The sequence below is a fragment of the Lissotriton vulgaris genome, chromosome 5, assembly GCF_964263255.1.
Source record: "Lissotriton vulgaris chromosome 5, aLisVul1.2, whole genome shotgun sequence".
Lineage (NCBI taxonomy): Eukaryota > Metazoa > Chordata > Amphibia > Caudata > Salamandridae > Lissotriton > Lissotriton vulgaris.
The window spans coordinates 78,341,916-78,360,525 of record NC_141693.1 but is presented as its reverse complement, the minus strand read 5'-3'; the positions used below and the strand labels follow the sequence as shown (position 1 = coordinate 78,360,525).

Genomic DNA, 18,610 nt, shown 5'->3' with positions numbered 1-18,610 from the left:
TAGTTGGTGGTAGCACCCTGGTGATCCCTCACTACCCTATCCTCCTCTCACCTGTTGTATATACCGACCCCAGCCCCTAACGTGGCTGCTTTTCTTTTCCTTTTCCCTAGTGCAACTCCGGACCTGTGGCCACCTCCAGCTGACTCAAGACTGGAACCGAAGACTTCGGAAGTTCCCCTACGGAGAGACTCCACGTTTATTATTTGTACCCTCCAGGATATTGTTCTCTTAAATCCTTTTGAACCTAACTCGGTGTTTTCAAACCGAATAAAGTGGTTAAAGATAGACTCCAACTCGTGGCGACTCTCATTCTCCCGACCCCGTTCCCCACAAGTGGTGCCGTGACTCGGATCAACCAGTGAACCACGCCATCCGATACAGAATGGAGAATCTCTTGGCCCAAATGGAAGCAGACCGGACTGCGTTTTCCCAAGCCATCCAAACGCAGTCCGATAACATTCTAAAATTGGCGGAGGGACACACACAACTAATGACTGTATTAGGACAGGAAAGGGCTACAGCTCCACCTCCGGGCACTGTTGTACCGTTACAGAAGTTTAGTCCAGGCGAAGACCCCCTTGCTTTCTTTTTGAACTTTGAAAGAGCGGCAAGAACTAGTTCCTGGCCTGGCGATAGGTGGCCCTTCTATTTGGCGCCATTGCTAGTTGGTGAGGCCCAGGCAGCTTATCAGACAGTAAATCGGGATGGAACAACTGCCTATGCGGTTGTGAAACAGTATATCCTCGATAGGTTGGGGGTAGACGAGGAAACCCATCGACTGCGGTTTCGTCAAGAGAAAGGGTCACCCGGGGATTTACCCAAAACCTTGTTTTTCAAATTAAAGGAGTCTGCGGACTTATGGCTAAAGCCCCATGAAGGAAACATCGACGCCATTATGAACAAGGTATATCTTGAACAGTTCATCGAGGCACTTCCCTATAGTACCCAGAGGTGGCTTAAGCAACATGCAGGTTTAGCGTTGGAGCATACTATAGAAATGGCAACTTGTTATGCCCGGGCTCAGGGTAAGCCTTATATGAAGGAACCCGAAAAAAACACTAAAGTCTTACCACCTGTTAAAACTGATAAAAGGTTCCAAAAACCCATCCCCGATCCTCCAAAGGTGCGGTTCCAACGACCTGAACTTCCCAATTCAGGACCTCAATGTTATGACTGTGGTGAATGGGGGCATATTGCTTGGTTTTGTCGGAAAAAAAAGAAAGAGAAGACGAACCTATGGACGTGAGCTATGCCCCAAGGTCCATCCTCTATGCTCAAGAAACCGGAACCACTTTCTACGTACGTGTCTCTTTGAACGGTACTAGTATAAGAGCATTGTTAGATTCCGGTTACAAACATTCAGTTATAAGAGAAGAGCTGGTAGACCGCAACTCTCTCATTCCGGGGAGACGGGTCAGTATCCGTTGTGTCCATGGGGACGTTAAGGAGTATCCTATAGCCAAAGTCACGCTTCACACGCCTTCAGGGAAAAACATGGAAGTTGTTGTGGGAGTTATGGCTGGTTTACCTGAACCCATAATCATAGGGACTGATAATTCTTCATTCAGTACTTTGTTGTTGGATACCCTTCACCACTTGTCCCTTCCCCGTGATACCTTGTTAGCTGCAGAACCCAGGGCCAGGGACACCCATTTTAGGACTGCCCAATTGAACGATGCAAGTCTCACTAATGTTGAAGTGTTCTCTTGCATGGGTTTTCCAAAAGAGATCGTTACCGATCAGGGCACCCCTTTTGTTTCCCGTTTGATGCAACAGGTATGCAAACAGTTAAACATCAAACACATTAAGACGTCTGTGTACCACCGCAAACAGACGGTTTGGTTGAGCGATACAACGGCTCCCTTAAGCTAACCTTAAAAAAATTGTTGTCGGGTGATGGAAAAAACTGGGACCAGTTATTGCCCCTGGCCCTCTTTGTGCTCCGTAGCCAGAAACAGTCCAGTCTAGGGACCTCTCCATTTGAATTATTGTTTGGGAGACCCCCTAGAACACTTCTTGAGATCACGAAAGATAGTTGGGAGACTGAGGGAGCACAGGAAGCTGAGGCCCTGTTGGATTACACCAGACAACTCCAGAGCAGGCTACACAAACTTAGGACGCTTGCTCACGAGCATTTAGCGGTAGCTCAAACCAAACAGAAAACCCTGTATGATCGTGGTACAAAGTGGAGGGTGTTGGATGTAGGTGATTGGGTCTTGATTCTATTACCCTCCTCTACACATAAAATGAGGAAGGAGTGGCAGGGACCCTTCAAAATTTTGAAGAAAATAGGACGCACTACGTACCTGGTACAGTTAGGAAGAGGCAAAACCCAAATGTACCATATTAACATACTTAAAAAATGGTTAGGTCCACCCCCTCAGACAGTCAACGTGGTGTCTCCTGTACTCGATACAGACCATACAGTCAGTGCTGCTCCTGTCAATCCTGAACTATCTGTTACCCAGCAACAAGAAGTTAGGAATCTGCTCTTGTCTCATTCAGCAGTCTTCTCGGATCAACCGGGCCGTACCCACTTGGCGGAACGCAGTATACCTACTCTCCCCAATACAGTGGTAAAACAGAAGCCCTACCGAATCCCCAAGGCAAGACGCTCAGCATTCCAGGCCGAGGTAGACAGTATGCTGAAGTCCGGGATCATAGTCCCTTCCCACAGCAACTGGTGCTCACCGGTGGTCTTGGTACCGAAGCCTGATGGTAGTATCCGCATTTGCATCAACTTCAGGGCCGTTAACCGGGTGTCTAAACAAGATGCATACCCCTTGCCTAGGGTCGATGAATTACTGGAACGCCTTGGAGAGGCTCGGTATATCACCACCATAGATCTCACCAAGGGATATTGGCAGATACCCCTTGCTCCTAAAGACATGGAAAAGACGGCATTCTCAACCCCATCTGGTCATTACCACTTCACGGTACTTCCCTTTGGTTTGCATGGGGCGCCAGCAACGTTTCAGAGGGTCATGGATACACTATTGGCACCTCACTTACAATACGCGTCAGCCTACCTGGACGACATTGTAGTCTTTAGCAAAACCTGGGATGACCATTTACAACACCTTGGGAACATACTGACCAGTCTAAGGGATGCCAATCTCCACATTAATGCGAAGAAGTCCCGATTTGCTTTCCAGCAGGTCAAGTATCTTGGGTACCTTTTGGGGGATGGACAGATTAAGCCCCAGACTGAGAAACTGGAAGCGATCAAAGCTTTACCCTACCCCTCTTCAAAAAAAGAACTCAGGGCCTTCTTGGGGTTGGTGGGTTACTACCGCCGATTCATTGCTCAGTTTGCTAGTTTGGCAGCTCCTCTCACAGACCTCCTCGGGAAGAACATCAAGTCTGCTGCACTCCCCCCTCCTTCTCTTGTGCAGTCCTCGGCTTTTCAAGCCTTGAAGGACGCTTTAACTTCTTAGTCTGTTCTCATTTCCCCTGATTACCTCAAGCCGTTCATTCTCCAGACGGACGCTTCTGGGGTTGGTATTGGAGCAGTTCTTTCCCAGGAGGACGAGAATGGGGTTGAAAGACCTGTGCTCTTTATCAGTCGCAAGTTGTTTCCTAGGGAGCAGGCGTATTCTACGATTGAGAAGGAATGCCTAGCTGTCCGTTGGGGAGTGGAAAAACTGAGTAACTATCTCGAAGGGAGACCGTTTGTGTTGTATACGGACCATGCTCCCTTAACTTGGCTTCAGCGTAACAGGGGGAACAACGATCGCATTCTGCGTTGGTTCTTGGCCCTACAGCCTTTCCAGATCGAGGTCCGTCATCGAAAGGGTTCCTTGCAAGGAAATGTTGACTTTCTGTCCGCTATCCGATTCCCCCCGATCGGGTCAATCCTGGGGGTGGGATGTGTCACGAAGCCGAGCTCCCTGACCTAGATGAGCTTCCTGACTCGGACGGACGGGGTGTACTTGCTAACGTTTCTTCCTTTCCACCCCGTCCGCAGGATCCTTTGGACATTTCCTGGGTTTCCCCGGCTCTGCCTCCGGTACGTTACTCTCTGTATCCAGCTTCTGTGACGCTGGGGGCGTGTTCTGCAACGGTCGGTCAATCAGGTGAGCGGACGTCATCTGACGCTGCCCAATCAGAAGAGCTGGGGGCGTTTAAGGAAGCCCCGTCTTGGATTGTCGGCGCGGAGCCTTCGGAACGCCAGCCGACGCATGAGGAGGACGCCACGGAAGAAGACGGAGGAACTATCGTGGAACCGCTGCTGGGACCCCTGGAGCTGAGAGACGACAAGCCAGGAGGCCAACGATACCACGAGCCGCCCCGCCACACTTCCAGGGGAGAAGTGTGGCTCCACAAGGTACGAGGGCGTTTTCAAGGGTTGTTTAAATCACGGGGTGGGACGGGGTAGCCTGAGGGTGGTCACTATCGTCGTACCTTGCCGGCCGCCTACACTCAAAGACTGCTATAGTTCGTGGTAGCACCCTGGTGATCCCTCACTACCCTATCCTCCTCTCACCTGTTGTATATACCGACCCCAGCCCCTAACGTGGCTGCTTTTCTTTTCCTTTTCCCGAGTGCAACTCCGGACCTGTGGCCACCTCCAGCTGACTCAAGACTGGAACCGAAGACTTCGGAAGTTCCCCTACGGAGAGACTCCACGTTTATTATTTGTACCCTCCAGGATATTGTTCTCTTAAATCCTTTTGAACCTAACTCGGTGTTTTCAAACCGAATAAAGTGGTTAAAGATAGACTCCAACTCGTGGCGACTCTCATTCTCCCGACCCCGTTCCCCACACTCTCATACATTAATGTATGCACTCACAGACTTGCATATCCACAAACAGAGCCAATCACAGACATATACAAAACAAACTTATTCCTTAAAGACAGATATCATACCCAATAGCTACACCGAACCAACGCACCACTCTTCCGCTACTTCAGCGCCGTGATATCCCAATGGGATGAATGTTGTGCTATACAAATAAATAAACAGGGGTGTGGAATTTATTGAAATATGTACTTGTCCATGGGACAAGTACCTTCATAAATCTACTTGTCCTGTAACAAAATCCACTTGTCCCTTTGGTGCCATGTAGTGCACCGTCAAATAATGGCTGCAATCTCTTTGTATAAGAGCTCTGATAATAGCCTCTCTGGTTATGTCAGGCTAATACTATAGAAGGATTTGAATTTTGGAGGTTTTCACCAGCTCTTCTCTAATCTTTTCCCATACTGAGAAAGGTCGGAAATTTACCCCTGACAACGGCAGAAGTAAAGTTTCTTCCAGGGCTGGGAAAAATGTGGTTGGAGAAAAAGTGAACTTGTAAACACTCAACAGATTTCCGCAGGGGCATATTCATATTTGCTCATGCTAAGATGCAATTCACAAATATTTTCTAGGACTACGGTTTTCTGGCCTACTTAAGGAATTCATGTGGATTCATGAAAAACGTAAATCTCCTTTAATACAAGGACATATATCATGGGTGCACTTTCGTGACTTTAACCTTTGAGCCCCTAATGAAATTTGAGTTAACCAAGACCTTTTGTTTTGATTGAAATGCTATCTCTTCCTATCTGTGAGCTGGCTTCATTGTGTGTGACAGCATTCTGCTCTTTTACAAAGTAGTTTTGTTCAGTGCCGGAAATTTCTATGGCAATGTGGCCTTTATGAGACCAAATACTAGCTGTCTAGTAAGAACTCGCTGGCAAACAGCACCACGCCTACCTGATAATCCCAAGGTAGAGAAAGGAGCACAATGTAGGCCAAGTGAGTAATCAGAACATTTAAATACCCCCCACGTTGATTCAAAGTTCTTATGACACCAAGCAAGCGAAAAAAAGTAATTGGAATCCTCTCCACAATAGCTCTCTTGCCTCTTCCATCTAAGCATCTATCCATTCATCCTTTCACCCACTGATATCTAGCATTTCACCTTTACATTGGCACCCATTCATTCTTTAATCCATTACCTTTCACTAATCTGTTCATCAATCTGTTCATCTGTCTCTCGATCCACTCATCCATATCCAAACCTACCCATTCATCTCCAAACCTATCCATTTCAACCATCCATCCATCCTTTCGCTCATCCATACACCCTCCCTTTCACTCCATCTATATACCCTTCCATTCACTTCATATATCCACCCTCCCTTTCACTCATCCTTCCACCCACCCTTCGACCCATCCATCCATTTATCCTTTACATTCACCCATCCTTTCGCTCTCTAATCCTTACACCCTGTAACCCATCCACTCATTCACCCTTTCCTTCATTATAACATCCTTTGTCCATCCACCATCCCGGTCACTCATTCATGCATCCATCCATCCATCCATCTAGCCAGCCACACTTCTACTCACTCATCCTTTCACCCACACATCCATTCATCCTTTCAAATTAATTACAAGTCTTTGTCTGCCGAGCTGCAGACAGAAGAGGCCCATCAGAGCTCCACCACCTCTACTGTAGCTGCTAAAGCCTATCCTGCCATCTCCAAACCTATTGATCCAACTGATCCATCCCGCCTTCCTTTCACTCATCCATCCATCCTTTCAGCCCACACATCCTCCTGTTCACTCCTATTCATCCATCCTTTCACTCATCCCTCCATCCATCCACCCCATCCATCCTCCTTTTCACTCATCTATCCACCTACCCTTTCACTTCATCCATTTATGCTTTCGCTCATCCATCCACCCTTTCACCCATCCATCTTCCGTTTTGCTCATATATCCATCCACCCTTTCGCTAATCCCTCCATCCACCTTTACACTCAACTCTCCACCCACCAACCCATCCGTCAACCCTTCCACCCAGCCACCCACCCACCCATCCATCCCTCAACCCAGTCAGCTATCTATTCATCTACTCTCTCACCCATTAATCCACCCTTTCAGTAAGTCGTCCATCCTTTCACTCATCAATCCAGTTTCAACCTATCCATTCACTCACGCATCCCTTCATTCACCCTTGCTCTTTTCCTCCCATTCGCACACATCCATCCTTACATCAATCCACTCATTCATCCATCTTTCCATTCACCCTTTCACTCCACTCATTCATCCATCTATCCATCCAGCCTTTCAATCATTCATCCATGCATCCATCGATTCACCCTTTCACTCATTAATGTATGCATCAATCATCCACTCTTGCACGTATTCATCCATGCATCTATACATCTACCCTTTCACGTATTCATCCATGCACCTATCCATCCACTCATTCATCCATGCACCTATCCATCCACCCTGTCACTCATTCATCCATTTATGTATTTAAAAATCCACCCTTACGCTCCACTCATTCATCTATCCATCCAGCCTTTCACTCATTCATCCATGCATCTATCCATTCACTCATTAATGTATGCATCTATCATCCACTCTTGCACGTATTCATCCATGCATCTGTATATCCACTCATTCATCCATGCATCTATCCATTCACCCATTCACTCATTAATGTATACATCTATCATCCACTTTTGCACGTATTCATCCATGCATTTATACATCCACCCTTTCAGTTATTCATACATGCATCTATCCATTCACCCTTTCACTCATTAATTTATGCATCTATCATCCACTCTTGCACGTATTCATCCATGCATCTGTATATCCACCCTTTCACTCATTCATACATGCATCTATTCATCCACCCTTTCACTCACTCACCCACCCACCCTTTCAAGTCCATTATGGGCCTTTGTCTGCGGACCAGCAGACTGAAGAGGCCCATCAAAAAGTTCACAGCTGCTGTAGTTTCTACTGCAGTGTGTTCACAATGCCCCTGGTGCAGGCACAAAGTGACATGAGAGGCCTAGTGCAAGGACAGAATTGGGGATGGCCTTAGGCCTGCATGAAAGCCCATGGGGCCCTCGATGTGTAAGATATGAGAGGCCAAGGGGAGCGGGTCAGAGATGTCAGAGAGGGCCGCTAAGGGGGGTGGGGTGGGGAGAGCAGGTTCAGGCACCGGGTGTAACATAAGGTGTACAGGAAAGGCAAAGTGCAAAGGAGGGGGTGCATGAGAAGGGAAAGCAAAGTGAGTTAAAGATGAGGCGCAGGAGTGGAGCAGAGAACACAAGGCAGGGGTCATACAGTTCAAGTCAGAGCAAGGGGCCAAGAGGCAGATAAGGCAGCCTCTTACATGGGGCCTGGAAGCTACACCAGCACAAGCTATTTCCAACTTCGAGCTCTGCTTTATTATTTTGTTGTTCTGTTCTGGGGAAATTAAAGTGCAGGCCCCAGCTTTTGCATTCACCCTTTCACTGCCAATAAACTGCTCAGAGCATCTTATTAACTGGCTGTGACCTACAGGGTTGCACAGCTGTGTATCGGATTACCATAAAACTGTCTACTTGTCCTTTGGACAAAATACAAATTAAAACCTCTTGCCCTCCTAAGAAATCTAGATGTCTCGGGCGTCGGGAGATAGGAATTCCCCACCCCTGAATAAATAAAAGAAATACATAAACACCCACTCACAGACCCACTTAGAGAATCACACATCCACTCAAAGAACCACTGAGGGACTCCCTCACCCACTCAGACTCATGCACCCACTAAAAGACGTACTCAATCACTCACACAATGACCCACTCGGACTCGTGCATTCACTCACAGACCCATTCAGAGGTTCACACACTCATTCAGAGACCCTCTCAGACGCATTGACACATCTACTCAGACTCATGTATTCACTCATAGACCCATCTACTCAGAGACTCATGCACTTACTCACAGACCCACTCATACTGTCGTGTAGTTCATATATTCCAATAACGAATCTGTGCGTTTGGATAACAAACTGTGGGTTTTTAGTGGCAGTCAGATTCCTTGCACACCCACAGAGAATATTAGCCTGTTTGCATTAGCTAGCTCACAGTGCCACTAGAATCTCCTCTTATCGGGAGAGAATAGTTTCTGGCAACCTTAGAACATACAACCCGGATCCCCCAGGATCGTGAAAACAATGTACTACTTTTCGCTCAGTCACTCGTGCTCACTTATTCGGTCTCTGAGAGTTACGCAGAAGAAACAGTCGGGCGTGTTACAATAAGTATTTATTGCACAGTTGTTCTTCTAGTGTATAATATATGTGCTGTAACAACCGTTAGACGGTAGCAGATATATATGATCAGCAGTACAGTGAATATAAAAGGATAGTACAGTTCTACCATTTTGCAATAGTCATTAACACATACGTGGATATAAAATGCATCTTAAAAAGAAAGCGCATACTCCTAAAATGCATGTCTAGATGTACCCAAGTGTACCTATTATGTGAGTAGGTGTGAAGCCAAGAATCCCTCTAGGTTTAGTCTAACCCCATTACCTGAAGCAAGAGAGTGTGGGAACCCGTCTTGGGTTGGACAACCCGCAAGGGATGTTTAGACCACTGTCAGCTGAAGCGTCTGCATGCAGGAGCTTCAGCATCTATGGTTGGTGTGTCAGCCTGGAAGTATTTTGTCTTATATTAGTATTTTGTCTTAAAACCAAAACTTAAAACAAAATCCAAATGTAAGACAAAATCCTAACATGAGACAAAATACTAACTTTACTACTACTAAATGCCTTCTGTGAATACCAAAACTAGTACGTTTAGGATTTTGTCTCAGATTAGTTCTGTGAATCAGCCCCAAATATTTTTTTTTGCTTGTACAATTTTGAGTTGAACTGATTAGTAATTGGTCTCGGGCTGCGTGTATAGTTAGATGTTTTGCTCTATTGGCATGTGTGAGCCGTATACCAAGCATATAACTATAAAAACGATGTAATTTTCATCAAATATCCATAATAAACCCAAATGTATTTACCTTTATAGATCTTGACCACCTCTGGGTACTGAGGCTTCACATCATTACACCTGAAACACACATAAATCACGTTGGTCTAACAAAACAAACACTGTTTAAAGGATAACATAATTAACCTCACTTACACCCTTTTATCCATACTAATATTATAAAGAGAGAGCCCAAACCTTTGAGGCGGGTAATCTCAGTAACCACAGCACCAATCACAACACCCAATACAGCGTTGGAAAGGGCAGTTGTAGCAGAAGGACATAGGCTATGCAGACTGCCACCATATACATTTAAAAGGTAAAAGAACCGTGCCAGCAAAGTAGTCCCTTGTGGGCGTGTCTGCGTTCTGCTGTGGGCGTGTGCTGGGGGCGTGACAAACGCTGGGGCGTGTGGTACGTTCCGCCCTTCATGCCATGTGAGTCGTACATACAAGCGCCAATTACGCAATTGCACCGCATCAAGGGGCACGCTGGGGGCGTGACAGGCTGGGACCGTGACAAATGCTGTGGGCGTGATAATGGGGTGCAGGGGTATTTAAAGGGAACAGGGTGGGATTAGTTTTTAGGGTGTAAAAGGTAATAAAATAAAATAAATAAATACAAATAATATAAATAATGCAATTTAAAAGAATGTGGGCCCGATGTAGGTGGCCATTTACCGGCCGGTAACGGCCGAGTCGGCCGTTACCGACCGGTAAATGTTTTTTTTGGATGTAGGCGGCCTATTTACTGAATCGGTATTTTTACCGATTCGGTAACTCCTATATGTAGGTGGGACTCTTCTGAGTTCCAAAGGCCTGTCAGATTCGGTATTTTACCACCCAATCCAATTGGGTGGTAAAATACCAGGACTCTCCTGACTCGCTCAGAAGAGTTCGCTTCCCCACGCTCCCAAGGCTTGGTGATTTGGTTATACCACAGCGCTTTGAAGCAGATTTGCGGTATCGTAGCGCCTTCCAGCTGACTCTAACCACCGCGTCTGCGCTCTGCTGCCTCTCATTAGCGATATTATACCCCCGCATTGCTGCCGCTGCCTGCATTGTGTAATTGACATCTGTAGTGCTGCATATTCCATCAGCGCATTGTTCTGTTCGCATTGCTTAATTTTAAAGTACTTTATGCTCGATTGTGCCTCAGTCTCGCCCAGTTTCGCTTTCTACCTGTTGCAGCCATTTTGTTGTTGTTGTGCTTCTTAGCCCGTAGCTCCACCGCGCTCCCGCCTCCCAGCTGACCCTCCCTCGCCCCTCCCCTTCCACTATCCATTTATGACAGATGCATTTGTGCGAAGCGTTCACGCGCAGCGGTCACGCCCTATGCGCGCCGAAGGTGCGCCAAAGGTAAGCCCGTCCGCGCCTGGACCGCGCCCAGCGCCAGACCCCCTGGTCCTCGCAAAACCCTCTCCACCCGAATAACGTACGACGCCGATACCCTCTTTGCCCTCAACCCCGGACGCACACCACAAGGCTGTGAAGCTACCCCAGGACACACCCATGGACCATTCGCCTGCCACTCCTGCAAGTTTACCTGCATCAGGACACACACCAAATCCACTTCCTCCAAACACACCTCTGACTCTAACCACCTGAAGTGCATCCTGCTGAACACCCACTCGGTCCACAGACACGCCACTGAACTCTGGGATCTACTCGATACTACATCACCGGACGTCTCCTTCCTTACTGAAACATGGATGAACGCCTCATCAGCACCCGACATCGCCATAGCCATCCCGGACAATTACAAGATCATACGAAAAGACCGCATCAACCAAACAGGAGGAGGAATCGCCATCGTCCATAAGAACACCATCCGAATCACGACCAGCTCCGACGACAACCTTGCGGCCGCCCAACACCTTCACTTCCAGGACCACACTTAGAGGCACCCTCATCTACAGACCACCAGGAACCTGTACACAATTCAACGAAGACATCACTGACTTCATCAGCCTACATGCCCTCACATCCGAGAACTACATCCTACTGGGAGACCTCAACTTCCACCTGGAAAAGAAAAACGACAGCAACACCACCACCCTTCTGGACAACCTGGCCAATCTCTGACTCAAACAACTTGTTGACACCCCCACCCACCTAGCCAGACACACGCTTGACCCTATCTTCACCTCCAGCAAACACATCTCCTTCGATCACACCACTGCTCTCCATTGGACGGACCACAGCTGCGTCCACTTCAGCTACAAAAAGACCTCGACTCACAACCCCCCACAACCTATTCCTCGAAGAAACTGGAACAAAATCACCACCGACCAACTCTTCACATCGCTTAACCAAAACCCTCCTGCCATATCATCGGATCCAAACCAAGCTGCCACCAACCTCACACAATGGATCACCCACAGCGCAAACGAATTAGCACCCTCTAAAAACCACCAGATCAAACATGGTAGCAAAAATGCCCCCTGGTTTAACGATGACCTTAAGAAATCCAAAAAGTTATGTCGCACCCTCGAGAAAACCTGGAGAAAAAACCCAACCACTGACAACTTGACCACCTTCAAGGACGCCACCCGCAAACACCACCAATTGATCCGATCCTCCAAGAAATCCGCATTCAAGGATCGACTCGACAACAAAGCCCACAACAGCAAGGAACTATTCAACATCGTCAAAGAATTTACCAACCCCATCGCCGGCACCAACGACATCACTCCCTCCCAAGACCTCTGCAACTCTTTATCCTCCTTCTTCCACAACAAAATGGCCGACATACATAACAGCTTTGAAAACCAGACCGATCAACAGACCACTCCAACCACCTCCGAACAAAAACAGCACTCTCACAACCTTTACGCCTGGAACCCAATCACTACTGAAGACACCATCCGCCTGATGAATTCCATCCACTCAGGTTCACCAACCGACCCATGTCCCCACCACATTTTCAACAAAGCAGACTCCATCATCGCACCCCATCTCCGCAATGTCATCAACTGCTCCCTCAACTCCGCTACCTTCGCGGAAAGCTGGAAACATGCCGAACTCAGCGCCCTCGTGAAGAAACCCACAGCTGACCCCTCGGAACTTAAGAACTACCGCCCCATCTCACTCCTCCCTTTCCCGGCCAAAGTCATTGAGAAAGCCGTCAATAGTCAGCTCGCCGCCTTCCTCGAATCCAACAAATCGCTCGACCCTTCACAATCCGGCTTCCGAGCCAAACACAGCACCGAAACCGCCCTCATCGCAGCTACAGACGACATCCGAACACTACTGGACAACGGAGAATCAGTTGCCCTCATCTTACTTGACCTCTCAGCAGCCTTCGACACAGTCTGTCACAGCAACCTCATACAAAGCCTCAGCAACGTCGGAATACAAGGAAAAGCCCTGGACTGGATCATCTCGTTCCTCGCCGGAAGAACCCAGAGAGTCCGCCTCCCCCCATTCAAATCAGAGGCCACTGAAGTCATCTGCGGCGTACCACAAGGATCATCGCTCAGTCCCACCCTCTTCAACGTCAACATGAGTCCCCTCGCATCCATCGCGCAACAACACAACCTCAACATCATCTCCTACGCAGACGACACCCAGCTGATCCTCTCCCTCACCAAAGACCCAAACACCGCCAAAACCAATCTACACGAAGGAATGAAAAAAGTAGCCGATTGGATGAAGAACAGCCGCTTAATACTAAACTCGGACAAAACGGAAGTCCTCATCTTAGGATCATCCCCCTCTGCCTGGGACGACTCATGGTGGCCACCGGCCCTGGGTACAGCACCCATACCTACAGATCACGCACGTAACCTAGGCTTCATCCTAGACTCCTCCCTCTCGATGACCAGACAAGTCAACGCCGTCTCATCTTCATGCTTCAACATCCTACGCATGCACAAAAAAATATTCAGTTGGATCCCCACCGAAACAAAAAACACAGTCACCCACGCACTGGTCACTAGTCGACGGGATTATGGAAATATCCTTTACGCCGGAACCACAGCCGAACTACAGAAAAAACTCCAACGCATCCAAAACGTCTCAGCCAGACATCCCCCGTCATACCCACATTTCTGGTCACCTGAAAGACCTCCACTGGCTTCCCGTAAACAAGAGAATCACATTCCGTCTCCTCACCCACGCACACAAAGCCCTCTACGACCTAGGACCAGAATGCCTCAACACCCGACTATCCTTCTACACACCCACCCGCCAACTACGATCATCCAACCAAGCCCTCGCCGCAATTCCACGCATCCATAGATCCACCATGGGAGGAAGATCCTTCTCCTACTTAACGGCCAAGACTTGGAATTCCCTCCCCACTCACCTCCGTCTTACACAGAACCACCTCTCCTTCAGAAAACAGCTAAAAACCTGGCTTTTTGATAAGTAATGCACCGATCATTCCCTCAAGCGCCTTGAGACCCTCTGAGTGAGTAGTGCGCTATACAAATTCTTGAACTTGAACATGCACATGTGTGCATGCACACCTATGCCATGTGACAGACAGACATGCCCTTAGGGCATGTCTGTGTGCCACATGGCACACATGCCTGTATTTGGGGTGCTAGAGGGTGTCAAAGGAATCAATGGGCATTACCAAATCGGTATTTACCTAATCAGTAAATACCGAATCTCAACGATTCGGTATTTACCGAATCTGTAATACCTACACCCCCCCCCCTCCATTTTACCACTTCTTAAATACTGAATCGGTATTTAAGAAGTGGTAAAATGAAATTACCTACATCGGGCCCTAATTGTTTTAATTAAATAAAAAAAAATGTATAATTATATATATATATATATATATATATATATGTGATCAAGGCTATCTCTAGCCGAAACGCGTCATGGCCGACTGGTGCTGGGCTGATTATTAAATAAAATCAATTTGCACCATTTTGGGTCTCGCCGGTTCCTGTTTGTTGGTGTGGCCGATTGCGCTGTGCTACTCTCGTTGGGAACTGGACATACCGTATATATATATATATATAAATATATCGGTAGGATCGAGACACAAGAGGTGGCAAAGACAAAGGGGGAAATGGCCATAAGGGGGCAGAGTAGACCCCCCTGACCCGCTAGGTTTGATGTGGGGGCTATAAAAGGGCCCCGCGGGGCAAAAACTTTTTTTTTTTTGGTTTGCGCGGGGGAGCGCCCGGTACGCGCACCGCGGAGCGTACCGGAAGCATTCCATGGGAAAAAAGAATAATAAGAGTTTTAAAAAAATTTAGCCTTTTTTATAATTTGGAGGTAGTTCTAAAAAGAACAGTTTTTTTCCTTCTTTTTGTTGTTTTATATTTTTTTAATGTTTTTTGGACATGTTGTACTTTTTTTGGCTTTTATGAAATATTTTGTATTTTTTTGTTATTTTTATGGGGAGAAACAAAAAACAGGGAATTGAAAATGGCTCAACTGGAGTAAAAAAAAATAAGGAAAAAATTTGGGTTTTTTGGGGCAATTGTGGTTGTCACCAGCAAGCAGGCGCGCAAGTTATAGTGAGTCCAACTAACTATAACGTGGGAATTTCAATGGTTTTATGTCAGGAAAATTTCCAGCTAACTATAACTGGAGTGAAACCTATGGTTTTTTCAGTGAATTTAATAGGTTTTTTAAATGCTAATTCCTAACTATAACTGGTGTGAAACCTGTGGTTTTTTTCAGTGAATATATATATATATATATATATATATATATATATATATATATATATATATATATATATTTATATTATTACATACATATATTTGTATTTATTTTGTATTTGTATTTATTTTATTTGTAAAGCGCTAACATTCATCCTGAAAGGACATCACGGCGCTGAGAAAGAATTGCAAGTGACTTGACGACAGCACTAATTGGAAATTATTGATCTGGCCTGGGGAAAAGGAATGTTTTTAGTTGTTTCCTAAATGAAAGGAAGCAGTCAGTAGTTCTGAGTTTAGGAGGTAACTCGTTCCACTTTGTTGCGGCAATGTGAGAGAATGCCCTCTCTCCCATCCTGATAGTCCGAGCTCGGGTGATGGATGCTCTTCCTGAGGTCATAGATCGTAGGTTTCTAGAGGGTTTATGAAATCTGATCCTGTCATGTAGGATGATGGGGCCTGTATCGTGAAGTACTTTGTGAGAAATACACAACAGTTTAAAAATGGGAGCCAGTGGAGCTCACGCATGCATTTTTTGGCTGAGTCGTATTTCCTTTTATTACAGATGGCTTTGGCAGCGGCATTCTGAACCAACTGCAATTTGGAAAATAGATAGTCTGCCATTCCCACAAACAGTGAATTACCGTAGTCCAACCTACTCATCAATAGTGATAGTGATATACATATATATATATATCAAATTCAAACACAGGAAGCCCCATTGAAGCACAGCCACACGAAGTTCAATTCAGCACGTTTATTTTGGATCCATTTCACAGCTCGCTCCTTGGATGCTTTCAGAGCAATATTCAAACATGTAAAGCCTGACGTGTTTCAGGAATCAGTCCTTTCTTCAGAGGCATTATTCGTGAAGGGCTGGAGGAGCCCTTCAGCTTTTTGTGCAAACTACGTGAACCAGCATGCTGTGTGCTACGGCAACGCCCACTGGGGGAGGTTCACCTTAAGTAAAGTAGAAGCACCTGGGGCATGGAATTTCGAGCACCATCAGCCACTGAAGAAAGTAAACTTAAACGCGTCTGGCAGAAGCTGCTGATTGATTTACTAACAACACACCTGCCTATGCTGAGCAGTTCTTTTCTAAACAATAATTAGAAGAATGTGCATGAAAAATAAGCATGAACACTTGCTTTAGGAATTGCAACATTTGTTTTAATCCTTTGCAGACTATTTTGTTTTTTAGTCTTTCTTTGTTTTTTAAGCATGAGAATACAAAAATAGTAAAGAGAAATACTATACATTTACATACAAACAAGGAAAAAATAGATAAACTTCGGTATGTACATCAATCCCTCAAACTCACATTCAACACATTCTTGGCCATCCAGTCATACAAAAACATTCACACTGGTCCCATTGTCATAACACAGTTGTGAAAATGCAAGAAAAATGGCATTTGCTAATTACAAACGTTAGTCACAGTTTTTCAGTTCTTTCCAACAGAATGATTTTTTCAATCCTATGACATATCCTTGTAAATAATAATGACACGGGACCGGGTCAGGTCGACGCGTTTCGAACCCTATCGTTCCTAGGGTTCTCTTCAGGACCACAGTATTACTAAAAAAGAAGAGGAAAGCAATAATCACTACACCGAAACCTGGGAGATCAATGTCTCAACCGAAGCCCCGCTACACTCAGCCTACCTCAAAAAGTGGGTCAAGGCTCCTCAAGTAGTATGGTGAGACCGATGTATGTATTCCCAGCAAAGGAGAGAGAGCGAAGAAGTGCTGTGAAAGAGAATAAGTAACCTCAATCATACAAGCTCTCAGATATGTCTTTATGTCTGGGCTAGTGAGATCAAAAAGCCGGGTTCGCGCACTCACCTAAAGAGCAGCGCGTGTCTGCTGAACAGATGTTTGCCAGATGGGTTGCGCTCGGTCCGCGTAGCGTGTGGATCCGGCGTCCCTAAAAGAGGGAAGGTGGAAGCTATGCGTGAGGATTCGAAATTCGGGAGCAAGGCGCCAGTATAGCGGCTTCGACACCGCGCTTAAACGTGCCTTGGTCAGCTTACCTTGAAAAAGTATTCCAACACTCCAACGGTAATTCGGAAGTAATCGCTCCTCACCCTGCAGTCACTCGCAGGTTACTGAGGCCTCCCTGCAGTGTAACTCAAGAGAAGGCTCGCGCCCCAAGGGATGTAGGGAGTTGTAGTCTCATGTAAGGAGTTCTGGGAGATGAAGTCCTGTGGATGGTGTCATGGATAAGTTTTATAGATTTCAGAGATTTCGTTCAATCCATTGACCGCTGTGTCATATTTCATGATCAGTAAGGCCTCTCTTTGATTCAATCTCATTTCCAAGTCCCCTCCTCTTGGGTCTTTTTCGATTTTGGACAGGACAGTCCATTTGAGACTGTTTTTGTCATGTTTATTCATCATCCAATGGTGTACCAAGGGCGCATTTTCAACATCTCTACGAAGTCTGGATTTATGCTGCGTAATGCGTTGTCTGACCTCTTGGGTTGTTTTCCCAATGTATAACTTTGGGCAGGGGCATAGGATAGCATAAACAACATTCCTTGTTTTGCAGTTTGTGAAAGCTTCATGCTTCCAATGAATGTTGTTAAAGGAGAACACTGTTTCTTCCATGGTGTCATGACAGCAAATGCAAGTGCCACATTTGTGATGTCCTTTGGTTTGGGGAAAGCCGAATAGGCTTCTTAGAGTTGGTAGTTGTTTACTGGGTAATGCTGCCCTCACGACATGGTTGGCCACGCTCTTTTCCTTCTTAAAGGCAAATAACGGTGGATTCCTAAAGTCTTCATGCAGATCTTTCACTAGATGCCAATTAAGATTTATCAGCCTCTTCAGTTGATTTGCAGCAGGGCAGAAGGTTGAAACACACACCAATCGATTTTGCTCAGCCTTAACTTTTTTATGCATTAGTGTTTCGCGAGGCGTCCACCATGCTCTCTTAAGGGATAGCTTTAGAAGTTTTCTCGGATACCCTCTTTGGAGAAGCCTCTCCATGAGAGAATTGGCGTGATCAAAATAATCCTCTTTCCCAGAACAATTCCTTCGGATTCTCAGGAATTGCCCGAATGGTAAATTCTGTCTCAAACTTCGTGGGTGGTTACTAGTGAACAACAATGCCTTGTTCCTATCGGTCGATTTTCTAAATAAAGTTATTTCCAGGCTTCCGTTACGGGGGACAACTTTGACGTCCAGAAATGTGATGGATTGGTTGGAC

General features: G+C 46.3%; 1 protein-coding gene across 1 annotated transcript in view; it reads right to left on the bottom strand.

Annotated features, from left to right (window-relative positions):
* The window catches only part of LOC147710240 (E3 ubiquitin-protein ligase TRIM39-like), a 540,222-nt gene that overhangs the window by 36,889 nt on the left and 484,723 nt on the right, over nucleotides 1-18,610 (bottom strand). The window contains exon 6 of the mRNA XM_086920913.1: nucleotides 9,804-9,853. Within this exon, the coding sequence (XP_086777039.1) occupies nucleotides 9,804-9,853 (50 nt within the window). The remainder of the gene's footprint in view (nucleotides 1-9,803; nucleotides 9,854-18,610) is intronic.